The sequence below is a fragment of the Anabrus simplex genome, chromosome 4 (assembly GCF_040414725.1).
Source record: "Anabrus simplex isolate iqAnaSimp1 chromosome 4, ASM4041472v1, whole genome shotgun sequence".
Taxonomy (NCBI): domain Eukaryota; kingdom Metazoa; phylum Arthropoda; class Insecta; order Orthoptera; family Tettigoniidae; genus Anabrus; species Anabrus simplex.
The window spans coordinates 214,352,927-214,367,426 of NC_090268.1; the positions used below are offsets into that span (position 1 = coordinate 214,352,927).

Consider the following 14,500-nt stretch of genomic DNA (forward strand, 5'->3'; position numbering starts at 1 on the left):
CTATGGCCTATCTGTGCATCTACCACTGAGGTTTGTGAAACTGTGTACTCTTCTGATTTCCTCGACACATTTGCTACAAAATGTTCTTGTAAGTGCTGGAAAGTGAATCTTCTGCTTTCTTTAAGGACAGATTTACAGTATCTTGACTGAAACTGCGTTCAACAGAAGAGGTAATGGGGGCATATTTGAACTTCACAATGTCTGCTGGGGTTAAGTACAACGTTAACGTCACTCTTAAGTTTCCACATAACAATGCACCAACTTCACCGGTTTCTTCATATCCAGGGTTCTTTGAAAGTACAGTGTCCATATTCATTATTCCTATATCTGCAGCTTTACCTCTACCATGATTCAGTTCTTCTACAGTATTATTCACATTTCCAAAACTTTCAGAAAATGACAGATGCATGTTTTGGAGCCTTTTTTTTAAATTGCTTTTGTGATGCATGAAATATGCTGAATGTACCATAAGTAATTTCCACAAATGTATCACAAAAACCTCTTTTTGCAGCTTTAGTTGAGGCTGAAACTTCAGTCCATGGCATGCAGAACATTAGTAAGAGTCCCATGAAGCAATGAAATGCCCAAATTACGAAATAATCGGGAAACCGCTAGTACACTATCGACTGCTTAACTGCACTCAAGTTAAAATATTAAATGTTTAAATATAAATTGTTAATTTGTATCTCCATTATTGCGAGGACTGTTAATTTATTATAATTTAATATTTTTTAGTCAAAATATGAACTATGTTGATTTTAATGACTAAGAATATGGAACATATGTGCTAAACTCCAAAATATGCAAAAGTATTGAAAATAAACACAGCATTTTTTAAGTCCTCACATCCTGTTTCGTAAAGATAATATGCAACAAAATTAATTTTATTTTCCTAAAACGATATATATTTATATAGAAGTAGGCTCCCTGATAACTGCAATCCTCTCAAGAATTTCAAAATGCTTAGTCCAGTCTGTGTTACCAAAAGCTTTTTCTGAATCTGCAAATGCCATAAGTGGTGAGATAGATCCTCAATTGTTCTCAAACAGGATGAGCGGACTTCCAAGCACACCTCAGGTCCAAGTAAAACAAATCCCTAACCTAGGCACGAACAGGGCTGGAGTAATAGATACAGACAGGTCTTTAGTTCTGTAAAATACTGAAACTGAAAGCAGCTTACCTAGTTCTTTCATCAGGCGAGTAGGAGCATTACGCAGATGCAAAGGAACAGATGGATGAGGGCCAGCATGTTCTGCAATCATCTTTTTTGCACGTCCCAATGCATGGTACACCTCCACCGACTTTGGTGCTCTGTGGAGGAAACAATTTTTACCAAATTGCTATCAGACATAATTAATTCACAAAAAGGAACTTAGATAGGAACATACATTGGGATGATAGGTCAGTGTGGGAAGAGGGAGAAATAGTAAGAAAACGAAAAGGACAAGGACAATCTCCACATCGTCCACATCCATTTCTTCTCAGTTCCCAATGAGCTTGTTTCTGCTTCTTATCTTTATCAGGAGGGTGGGCTTCGACACTCACTAGGGGGTCAACAAGACAGATCTCCAGTCTTGATGTGGGAAGTGTTCATCTTCATCTCTTTGCCTCTTACCTTTTTCTGTGTTCATCCTGCTTCTGTCTTATCGTACATTTTGCACAACAAAAATTAAGATTGTCAAGGCAGCCATTCAATGAGTGTTGATATCTGCCCTCCTGTTGAAGCTGGGAAGCAGAAATGAACTCGTCAGGGTGGGGGCTAAGAAGAAACGGATGTAGGATAACCGAGACTGATAAGGAGAAAACCTATCTACATTATATGAAGATGGCAATGAACAAAGTTGTAGAGATTGTTGTTCTTGTTCTGATCAGGTTACCAACAAATATATGGGTCAAAACGAACCGTATGTATAGTATGAGGTGCTTCAGTCACAACAGGTGAGAAGTTAATCTTGGGTGCTGTTTACAACCAAGGAATGTGGATGTGGAGATAGGATTATCAAGTCTCAGAAGACGGACCGAGAGAATCATAAACAAAGGAAGAAGAAAGAGGGGCAGTAGAATGAGATGTTAACAATGCACACAGCAAACACGAATTACCTTGCAAGATATACTGCACACTGGGCTAGAAGAACGTCACACTCTGGCATCCCCAACAGCTGACAGCCATGCATTGCCGAGACGGCCATGGAAAGTGCCATCGGATCTGCCAAACCTGGATACAGGAGCAAGAAATCCATTGACACTGTAAGAACCTGATTAGAAGTTACTGACGAACAGTACGCTATAACGCCCTAAGCATAATAAGAATACAATTTAAAACCAAAATAAATAAATGGAGGTTAGAGCATCATCATCTTTATCAATTTACCAACTCAAGTCACAGGGTCTGCTCTTGTTGAACACTGTCTCCACTTCCACTGGTCCATGGTGGACGTCAGACCCGATCCTGTGAAAACCAGCAGAGAAGGGGCAAACAGGAAAACAACCCTTCGTTTAGCTCACTGGGAATGCAGAGCTGCCAATTAGTACAAAGGAATTTACATTCCGAGTCCTATCTGAGCCACAGCTGCAATTATGGTACTGTATCTTTGATAAAGTTTCCTGTTTCTCCTCAAACTGGTGCTGAAGGAAAACTCTTCACCTTACTCTACAGTATGTGTTATGAAACAAACCAAAATCACTGTCATAGTGATGACGTTGCAGGTACAAATGAAATAGAGGAAACCTTAACCTTAGAGAACTGCTCTGCCACTCTGCCTCCCTTGGTCAAGAAATGTTGACAGTACTCACCTATATCTTCACTTGCAGCACGAACCAGTCGCCTTGCAATAAATATGGGGTCTTCGCCTCCAGCCAGCATTCGAGATAACCAGTACAGAGCAGCATTGTCGTCGGAAGCTCGGATAGATTTGTGCAGGGCCGAGATTATGTTATAATGTTCATCGCCTTTCTTGTCGTACAGGATATGAGAGCGCTGTTGAACACAAAATATACTGTATTATTTGCCGAGGATAGCAGGAGTAGGAAAGTCAGGGGTCTGGTGAACTTGCCACAATTTGTCTCGGTATGGCACAGAGTTAAAAATCGTAACAATTATGTTTCAGCACCCAAATACAACTTGTAAGAGTTGCAATTATTCACACAATTACAATTCATCAAAGTTATAGCGGGTATACGATAATTTATTTAAAATTTCGTTTATTTTTCTTTCACCTTTCATATTCCATCCTGGACAGACTTTCTTGAGATATCTGCATTGGAAGGTTTCGCAGTAATACATCAAGAAGAAGAAAAGGTGAATTTTCATATTAGTGATGGCCTTCTTGGACTTTGAGAAAGCATATGATCGTATGTGCAGAAACAAGATATGGGAAGCCTTACAGAAAAAAAAAAGTGTCAACAGAAAGAGTGTGTGAGATGTACCATGGGAGTGTCAGTTGTGTGAAAGGATGAGGGGAGAGAATAGATGGGTCTGAGCAAGCAAGTGAATTAGGACAAGAAAGTGCTCTGTAGCCTTTGCTCTTCATTGTAGTAATGGGTGAGTTAATGACAAAGGTGGCAAGGAAAATTGGGGAAGGAAAAATGAAAGTGATGATGTGTGTAGACGACTTGTTAATCTGGGGAGAAAAGGAAGAGGATATCCAGGAATAGTTTGATGCACGGAAAGACAGGTGGAACAATGTGAAATTAAATTTAATGCCAAAAAAAGTGAGGTGGTTATCACAATTAGAAGGGAGAGAACTATGGGAGAATTAAGGCTTGGAGGGGAACAACTTAGGAAGGTAGAGAGTTTCAAGTACCTGGGAGGTATCATGGAGGAAAATGGAAGAAATAATGATATAATCGAGGGTGGAAGACAAGCGTATCTGATCCTGTAATGATTAGGAGGGGGGTCCTGCAGGGCAGTATTATTGGACCTTTATGTTTTCTTATGTATATAAAAACGATATGAGTAAAAATCTGGAATCACAGATAAGGCTTTTGCGGATGATGTTATACCGGATAGAGCAGCAAATGAGTTGCAGGACTGTGAGTGACTGTAGGGGAACTTAAACAATGTTGTGAGATGGACAGGAGACAAAGGTATGAATGTAAATGAAATTAACAGACAAGCTGTAACTTTAACCAAGGCGAAAAGTCCTCTTAGTTTTTATTATTGTATTGATGAAGTGATGGTGCCTCATGGGGAATACTGTAGGTACCTAGATGTTAATATAAGGAATGATCTTCATTGGGGTATCATAACATGGTTGTTAAGAAAGGTTACAGATCTCTTCCCATGGTTATGAGAGTATTTAGGGGTTGTAGTAAGGATGTAAATAAGAGGGGGTACAAGTCGCTGGTAAGACAGGTTAGAGAATGGCTCCAGTATATGGGATCCTCACCAGGTCTACTTGATACAAGAACTAGAAAAAATTCAAAGAAAAGTAGCACACACTGTTCTGGGTGATTTCCAACAAAGGAGTATTGTTGAAAACTATCAACCTCATGGTCCGTACCAATGCATTATACAACTAAGTGAAGTAAACAAATGAATCCACCTAATCGATAAAATATATGTTTTGCCAGAGAAACTAAACTACAATATAAGAGATGTTACGGCCTCTCTACTACATCAAGATTTTTTTCTTCTTACCGTCTGCCATCCGTCGCATTCTACTGCTGCCATTTTCTCTCCATCTGCTTGCTCACCCAGCTGTTCACAAACTGGCCTGTTCCACTCCACTGCTGCTGCTCCACTGTGACGTCACGCTACGTATTTTTCTTCGAGTAATTTCTGGACTCACTTCTCCACCTATATAAGCGTGCTATTACTTTGTTTCTCGGGTCAGACATCGAGTGAAAACATCCGAGTGGAGAGAGCGGAATATTTCGCAGGCGGCAGGCCCGTTGCGATGTTTTACATTTTTATTCTGTGAAAAGCTGCATTGAAAATCTTCAGACTGGGTGAGCAAATGTTACAACTTTTTCATCTTTCGTGTTTCCCATCAAGACTTGAACACTGAATGATTGATTATTCTGTGCCTTTATGGCTTTCATTCTAACAGAGTCCTTCAGACTGATATCTTAATTAATCTTCTACTTTACATGATAAACTGTATCTGGACAAATGTTAGAAGTGTTGCCACTTCCTGAACTTTTCTTGAGGCCGGAGCGATCGCTCACACTGCCAACTTATAGGGTTTAAGTAGCCTGGAAAAATCCCCCTCCCTTTCCTTCCCTTCTCAGTCTGTCTCCTTTTTCCCTTTTCTTTCACGGTATTAAGTCGTATATTTCTGTCTTGTAACGTGCTCGAACTCTCTTACCCCCCTTTTGGGTTTGATATTTGATTGTAAGTGTGGCCTTTAATCACTATTGTCAAATTGTATTAATACCTCCCCCTTCTTTCTTAATCAGTGTCATTTTTTAAAGAAAAAAGTATTTAAATAAAATATATACCAATTGTGGTTTTCTGCCGAATACAGGTCTTGGGCTTTTGCAGGAACTTATTGGTGTTATTCACAAGAATTTTTTAAAAATCAAGATCTGTCTCAATTGTATTTTATTGTTAAAAGGGCCGAGCCCTTACTAAAATCGTTGTGATTCCTATTCTTGGATTGTTGCACTTTGCCTGTTCTAGTCATTTATGGTTGAAGTATAACTTGTTTAAATTGATTCCCTTTTCTTTAATATTGTTTGTTGTAAGCTCCCTCCCCTCTGTTCTCTCTTTTTTTTTCCTGACTCTGCACTTACCACGAAAGTTCCACTGACTCTGCTGATTGATAAATGTCATGTTTAACACATCAGTTTTTGTGTTGCCGTAACCTAACGAGATTTATGGTTTTGGGTATCTGACATATGCTCTTCCGTGGTCTGACAAGTTCCCACCAGTGAAACGATACCTGCCTGCCTTAGATGCTGAGTAGCTCGAAATGTATACTGTTTGATGATCCTTTGTGCCGTGGGTCGATCACTTTTCATTACCTGTGCTGTGATTTACATCGTTTTCGTCATTCCTATGAATACATCATTTATTGATACCACATACTATCACTTTTTGCCACAGAGAGCAGTAGCTAAATGAGAAGTTAGACGAAAACATAGAGAAAGTTGGAAAAATTTTGTATCTACATTGAAAACAGACTTAACACAGCCACAACCACAAACTTATAAAATTCTGAAGAAATTAAACAGGGAAGTTAAGGAAGAGGTAAAACTTGAAACAATACCACCAAATGACTGGCTTTATTACTTTCGAACACTCTGGACAAGTTCAAAAAATGAAGTGTTAACTTTGCCAATATCTAACAACAATACATTGGAATCTATAACAAGAGAAGAGCTAGACCAAACTTTGAAGACACTAAGGAATGGTAAAGCACCTGCAATACATGATGGACTGTTCAAATATTCAAGTAAAACTTGAAAACAACGATTCCTCAGCTTTTAAAATCAAATTTGGAATGGAGACAATCCACTAGAAAGTTGGCAGAAAGCAATAGTTATCCCTTTTCATAAAAAGGTGACATAAAAAACTGAAAATTACGGAGAAATTAGCATTGTTAACTTAGGTTATAAAATATATGCAAATATCATTAAATATAAGTTGTAGCAACATTATGAAGATAAATTGGGGCTCCTGCACTGATGCATATTTCACTATAAAGATATTAAGAGGAAAATGTAGAGAATTCAATTTGGAAACACACATTGCATTTGTGGACTTCCAAAAGCCTTTTGACCGAGTAAACAGAAACAAATTGCTTGAAATTCTAAAACAAGACAATGTCTCTATTAACAATATCTACAACTTCTACGAATCCAATCTCATTTCTGTAAAATTGAACAAGAACCAGACAGAGTGAAAATCAATAAATGGTGGTGTAAGACAAGGCTGCAGACTCTCCCCTCTACTTTTTAATATATATATGAATGCAGTAATGGAAACTTGGAAACAAGGACGCCATGGATCAATATCAATAAATAGACGCCTCGAACACCTAGACGCCATATTATATGCTGGTGATATTGCATTGCTGGCTACAACAGAAGATGACCTACAAATATCAGTTTTCAGTCTGAGAAATGTTTCCTCAGATTTTAATGTGATTATTTCAACAGAAAAGACAAAAATAATGGCCTTCAAGGGAAGAGAACCAATTCCTAGTAAAATGAGTTTAGATAATACAACACTGGAAAGAGTAAATGCGTTCAATTATCTCCGGTACAACTTATCATACCAAACAGAATTAGATATACCAGCAAAAATTAATAAATTCACAAAACTACAGGAATAACATAGAACATCATGAAACCATCACTTGTTCAGAAACACACACTATTGCACGTTTATAATACCCTAGCTACATCAATACTTTGCCATGGATGAGATGCATGGACATGTCTTGACTTGTCTTGAATTACAGCATGAGAAATGACATTCTTGGGTCATACAGCAGGGTATACAAAATAGTACCATAAAAAGAATGAAGAGGTGCTAAAAGAACTGAAAGTACAGCCAAAAACTGACTACATCTTCAGTTATCAGGAAAGCTGGAAACATCATATACAAAGGATGGAACCTGGTAGATTGCCAAAGAGATTCTTTGATACCAACCCAGAGGAAAAAGATCTGTAGGACGTCCAATGAAGAGACGGAGGGAAAATGCAAGATGATATGTTTTGTCTTAGGCAAATTTACATTTCAGTAGTATTGCACCCGTCCACCTCCCGAGTCCCAGACTAGCATTAATCTCAGGGGTGTCGGTTCATTGTTTAAGTCAACAAATATTTAAATATAGAGGCCTCGGTGAACACGGGAATGAACGGAGCAATTAAAAATAAAATGGGGAAAGCTCGATTGTAAACATGAATTTAAGGACTCCATGACAGGACTAGGAAGTGACATTTAAATTGAAAAAGGGCATAACATCTAACTACAATAAAAAGATTATGAGAATGGTTTCCTTTGAAATAATTGCCAGAAGGAGCAGTTTATTGCACCATCCAGCGCACAGAATTTTGGTACATTTGGCAACAACAAATAAATTTCTCATACGTTACATAAAACAAATCACTTGCTATACCGCAAGTGGTAACAATATGCTGCTGGGTTTATCCTGAAATAAAATGACATTTTGGGGTATAATTTACGGATCGATTACGTTTGAATCAAACCGTCGTTCCAGGAAGAGCCTTCCTTATATCGAGAGCCCGAGCATAATTATGTTTATGGTCGGCTTCTCGATTTAACCTAGATGTAGTGCCCCGGCTATCTACATTTTTCCAAGGCCGTTACTCAGACTGGGTAATGTTCTCGTGAACTATGAAAATGTATTACACGGACAGTTCCTATCTTACGATGTCCAGCTGATGCCATACCACTGAATTAACATTTATATTTTATTTACACATGATCTGAAATGTTACAAAGTAGCCTCAGTAGACTACTGCCACAGATGAGATAACGAGAAGCGGTGGGAAATACCGTGCCGAAGACCTCCCCTCGCATCGCAAGCGAAGTAAGCAAACACACTAAGTATTACCGTAACTTGTCTCGTGCGGAAACCGTACGATAACAAGGTAACAAATGACTAAAATATTTATTATTCTTATTATTCAAACTACTCGAATAGGGGGATGTTGTCACCAATTATTTAATTCACGATCGTCAGAATATTCATTCATCCACAAAATTATCATCATTGAAATTATTATTATTATTATTATTATTATACTCAACGGTTCCTGGCACTGTCACGTTTGATTAATATCGTCATTATTATGCGGGACGCAAACACGTAGGTTATTACTGTTATTATTATTATTATTATTATTATTATTATTATTATTATTATATCCCTCTTGTGATTATTATTATTATTATTATTATTATTATTAATGAATAGGTGACTCAAGATATTATCATTATTATTAATGTCACTCAAGATTTTATTATTATTATTATTATTATTATTATTATTATTATTATTATTATTATTATTATTATCATTACTGAACCGGTCACTTCCGCCAAAAATGCATTAAGATATCGGTCGCGATTACAATTATTTACTGATCAACCAACTACATCATTACTATTATCATTATGATAATTATTATTAATCTGACCGCGATGATTTATCATCGTCCTAACATTGTTACTGTTATTATCGGTTGCATATTATCATTTAGATTCCTGTTTAACATCTTTATCAACGCTCATTTAATTAAGGTGGTCCAATGTTTTATCTGCAATGTTTATTATCATCACGCCATCATGATTGTCATCACTCGTCATTACAATGATTACAATATACGATCATTTATGTGGAATCTGAACTCTCATTATCCTTAGATCCGTAGTATCTCGACGACTAGCAGTGCAGTCTATTTATTTCGTACATGCTGTCACGGGTTCGAATTCTACCCGCTACGTAACTCAGTATTTCTCTGTGACACTGCCCGTACATTTTACACTCATTTCAATATGCTAAGTGTTTCTCATATGGAATTTATATCCCTTTCTATCTCAATATTCCTTGATTCATTTATTTCTCACAGAATTATTAACTGACTTATTTATTCCACTTCTGACATCGTACGACCTTTTATTATCTGACTGCAGATTCTTTAACATTTTTCTATCTCATTTTGATCTACGCCTTAGTTCGTTCTCCATAAATAATTGTAACATTTTGAAATTATATATACCAAAATTTGACAATCATGGTTTCGTAATATTAGTCCTACGTGTTCCGGCTAATGAATTGCAAATTTAACCCTGTAACGCCAAAATTATTTTTTTCGTCTGTTTTCTTTGAAATTCGTCTAAATCACTTCAAGTGCATAGTATAACATAACTACAAAATATTAAGCTCATACTTTTCACGGTTTCGTCATTAGGTGGCGTGTTCATATGATCACGCTAGGCGGATGTGTTAGCATTTCATTCTGTATAGCATTTATTTAGTATTTATAGATTTTATGTATTGATATTGATAAATTATGAACAAAATACAGTAAAATAAATTAAAGATGATAATTTATGAAGAATATACATTAATTACAATATGTATATACATAAATAAAGCAACGAAAGTCTCAAGATATTCATAATATATTACATTCAAGTTATCTAATTCACAGAAATTACCGAACAGGAACAAATATAAGAATTGTATGCTTCACACTGTATGAAATAGGACAAAGCATGGAACACAGAGTCCAACATTACATTTTATGCACTCGGTGCGAACAGTACTGGAGCATTCCTTTCCAGCACAGCGTCGTCGATTGCAGGGCGCTACGAGGTGCCCAATCCCGTCAAGTCGTACATCGTCGGTGACACTACTCTGCTGGATACTGTATCTCGAGGTGATAGGGCGGCCTCTTCCTACTAGCGTTATTTTGAACTTATGTAGATATGTTTGCACAATGTGGCGATGAAATTCTAGATTTGACAAATCACATCCAGACCTCCTTAGCAATAACCAGGAATTGTGAATGAATACGCCCAGGAGCCATGTGAATAGCGACCACCACCATTTCTTTCCACATATGCCTACTGTGTAGTACGACACATTCTGGTCCATCCTATCTGTTCCACCCATTCCACTGTTGTAAGCTCCAAACACAGCCGGCCGGTTTATACGCACTTTCCTTTTCTCTGCCTGGGAGTATCGTGTTACCTTAGAAACTGGTTCAACACCATGGCATGTTGATGTTATGGTAACCACGAAGTTATCAACCCACCGAACAATACTTATACCCTCCGAGTTCGTTGCCATGTCGTATGTCCCACGAACCTGTCTCTTCATTTCATTTGAAGGTGTGATCGAGCAGTTTTTGGGAATTCTATTCTCTCGAATGGTTCCTGTAGCGCCATACCCGCAATGTTTTAGATGAGCCCAAAGTGCCATTCCAGTAAAAAGATTATCGAAATATAGTTGAAAGCGTAAGTGTGACGTATCATCAGGTACTGTAGTTCTTCCAGCATCAGTACCATTGGAGCAGCACACTTACCAAATCGTTGCTCATCCACCATCAAATACACGCACAGGGTGAATAGCTAACACAAGCGCCTAGCGTGATCATACGATCACGCAATATTTTAAGTGCCTACGGGAGTAATATTTACTGTTAAATGTAAATTAACTGCATCATAATGTGAACATAGATCACTCCCAAACTTGTTAGGCATATGAGTTGTGTCATCTAAACATAAATATATGTGAAATATCAAACTTACTTGAAGCGCGCCATCATGATTCAGCTGCTGTGACAATGACACGAAACGAAAGTGCGCCGAAACAACGAGTCGATATGTATCACGTAATAATATGCTCGCACACAGTTGCCACATGCTTCTTGAATTGATCTACACAGTCAGCAATCAATTCCAGCGCTATACAAAGCACTGAGAGCAATCTAAATGAAGGAATGCAGGCCGTGATCATATGGACACGCACGGCGTTAACGGGTTAAGACACAACATTTATTCGTAAAAAAAAAAAAAATATATATATATTGGACCGTAATTTAAACCACACGTTCATTAACATGTATGGATTATTAGTACCGATATTATTTTCAATATTATTAATTGATCAAATTAAAATACCATACACTTTAATTCCGAATTAAAAAAAACGACATCCTGTCCATAAATGATTCCCAATAAACTCAACATCTTATCACTTAAATTATATTATTACGCACTGCCCACGTAAAATTCCAATATCTCTTGAATTATTATTATTATTATTAATAATATCGCTTCTCACAAAGTTAACAACTTCACTTTGAAAATATGAACACACCGATCAACAACAAAACAAGGCTGAACTTTCCTTCAACGTCATTATATAACTCGTCAAACGACTGACAGAAAAGCACACATCGGGTCTTTTAGACTATTATAACCAGTTCAAATGTAAAAATATTCTTGACTACAAAGAAATATGAATGCATGCATGACTTAAAGTACTACCCTATATCTACAAAATTTACATCTACAACAAACTGAATACACAAGAAGACCCGATTATTTACTTTATTATTATTACTTACTCCTGTCCGTGCTACAAATTTAGGATGGGATCGTTAAGCGACCCATCTTGTTACAGAAGGTAACCAAGTCTAATCAAATTATTCCCATTTTCCCAATCACGCTAACATTTCCCAAATATTATTTACATGTAGGCACTCATCTTAGTTATGGGTTATCCACTGCAGCTTGGCAGATGAGGGACCATCACGGCCCCATTCTGCCGTTCTACTCGCCCATTCTTGCTGGCGTTATTCCATATATAATTTCCTGGCACATCACCATTTTTATACTAATACTTTAAATATCACACTACTTCACCATTGATGATGTTAACACTGAAAAGTTGACTTATACAAAACAAATTAACACCCTAGACCCAAGACTTATTATATTACACTGTTTTAAGCTTCGTCCATTTAACGCACAAAGGACATGGACCCGATTTACGTTGTCCGACGCGATACGCCCGATTCACGTTGCACTCTTGAAGTGTTCATGATGGCGGTTTGGTTTTCCTAAGCACAGGCTATTATTTCCCCAAGGTACTGTTCGTCACACAGTATTCTATTCTTGCACTTAGTGCTGTGCAGTTGAATTTTATATTACTCACTCTTACAATGCAATTAATTGACTTTACTACGATATTTGTAATTGGCACACACTGTCCTAAGTTAACTACTTTCAGTTCACGGTTTTCGAGCGTGGTCACATTTTGTAAGTACTGGCGGATGCTTGCACCAATACCTGTTGAATTATTGTCAGCACGACGGGTTTGAATTCAACTGCGGACGGTCGTTCAGCTTCGAAGTACAATTTCAAGTCGAGCGCAGAAGGTAGTTCCGCTCCGAAGTTTAGTTTCAAGACAAGTAAGACTAGTAAGACTGGTCGTGAGTGTCCCATGCGCTCGTATATATTGATGAAGCCTTCCCTAGCACATTAACTGACGTCATATCCATGATGGAGGGGGTGGATTTTTAATATCGGTACTTGCATTCCGAATTGGACGTTATAATTTATATCAAATTAATCCACTCCTCTAGCATATTCGCTGGATTAAATATGAACTCCCGACGTTCATAGATTTCGGAGATACGGGTGGATTTAGCTCCTCACATTTCGCGCCCTTGGAAGCGTCCATTACAACGTGGTTTTCGTCCAGCCAATGACATTCAAGCTGTCTGGTTTCCACGAAATCCAGCCTTCAATTTATTTAATTTGCCAATAATTATCAATTATTTTTCCATGCGTGACATCTAATAATTTCATTACATTGATCCGTGTACTCACAATAATTTATTACTGATTACTTTCGAAGTTACATTAGTGTCTCATCCACCATCTCTCAAGATGGTATCCCTGAGTCTCCCAATAACTTTTTGTGATTGGCCTACAAGTGGTCACGTGATTTAAGTTTCCACCTGCAAGAACCTAGGCTAGCGAATGTCGTCGAAACCACTGTACTTTTCCATTCAGCCTTTCCCGGAATTTGTGACGTCGCGGAAGTTTCCGTCCGCCCAAAATATCCCAGCGCACTGCTCGTGTTGCAAGCTTCCATTGTGTCAAGCTACCCCCTTCTCTTTCTGACCAAGACTTATTTGTGGACTTGTATTTTCCTGGTCGCCAAACTGTGAAGCAGCTAAATTCTGTTGTGACAGACTAAGCTCCATGGCTCCAGTCTGTCGTATGACCAAATTATATTTTAACACAGCTCGTATGGAATAAACTTTCTGTACTTCAATAAATGTACCACATATTATTTCGTAAATCAAATCATGACTGACTATGGACCTAAGTCACTCGGGTTCAGTATCTATCACTAAGTTTCTAAATATCATCAGCTACAGCATTTAGATGACATAAATGCAGGGTATATTCTTCTCATATTAGTCTTAAAACAATCACAACACCATAAAAACTTTGACTCTGTTAAGCCTTGAAGAGGATGAGGGGGGGCAGAAGTAAACAAAATTAACTATATCTATTCTTAGATTAAGAACTTATTACCTAAAACACTTGTGATAACATATCCAAATATTTTTAAAAATATAGTCCTCGTATTAACATGCAATCTCAGATCTTCTGAGAAAAAAATGTTCCAGTCTTCCTGTTGTAACGTGTTTTGTTTACGAGATTCTGAGTAATATACATATGAAGAAAACTGGTGATGTTTGCAGTGAAATTTGACACTTCATTAGAGAAAAGGAGTGTAAGGGGTAGGTTGTCCTACTCAAATGTCAACCTCAGCTGCACGTGGTGAACCCTGCTTTCGACTGACGAGGCTCTGGTAACCGAGCGACTCCCGGGATAAGGAGTCCCCCTATGCTACGCCAATGGCTCCCTATGAAGGCAGATGAGCTGGCAGGGGCTGAGGCAATCTCTTGCCCTTGAGGTGGGAAACCACCTCTAAAAGTGGAAGAACCATATATGGTCAATGGCATAGAAAGTCCTCAACGGCGGACCACGCGT

The 14,500-nt window shown here is 37.9% G+C and overlaps 1 protein-coding gene across 2 annotated transcripts in view; it reads right to left on the reverse strand.

Annotated features, from left to right (window-relative positions):
- LOC136872577 (ATPase WRNIP1) overlaps positions 1–14,500 on the reverse strand; it is a 135,170-nt gene that overhangs the window by 62,393 nt on the left and 58,277 nt on the right. For both annotated transcript variants that reach the window (XR_010859956.2, XM_067146379.2), the window contains exons 6-8: positions 2,794–2,977; positions 2,101–2,215; positions 1,181–1,311 (exon numbers count right to left, since the gene is read on the reverse strand). Coding sequence is in view for 1 of the 2 variants with exons in the window: in XM_067146379.2 (XP_067002480.2) it covers positions 1,181–1,311; positions 2,101–2,215; positions 2,794–2,977 (430 nt within the window). In the remaining variant the exon portion in view is untranslated. The remainder of the gene's footprint in view (positions 1–1,180; positions 1,312–2,100; positions 2,216–2,793; positions 2,978–14,500) is intronic.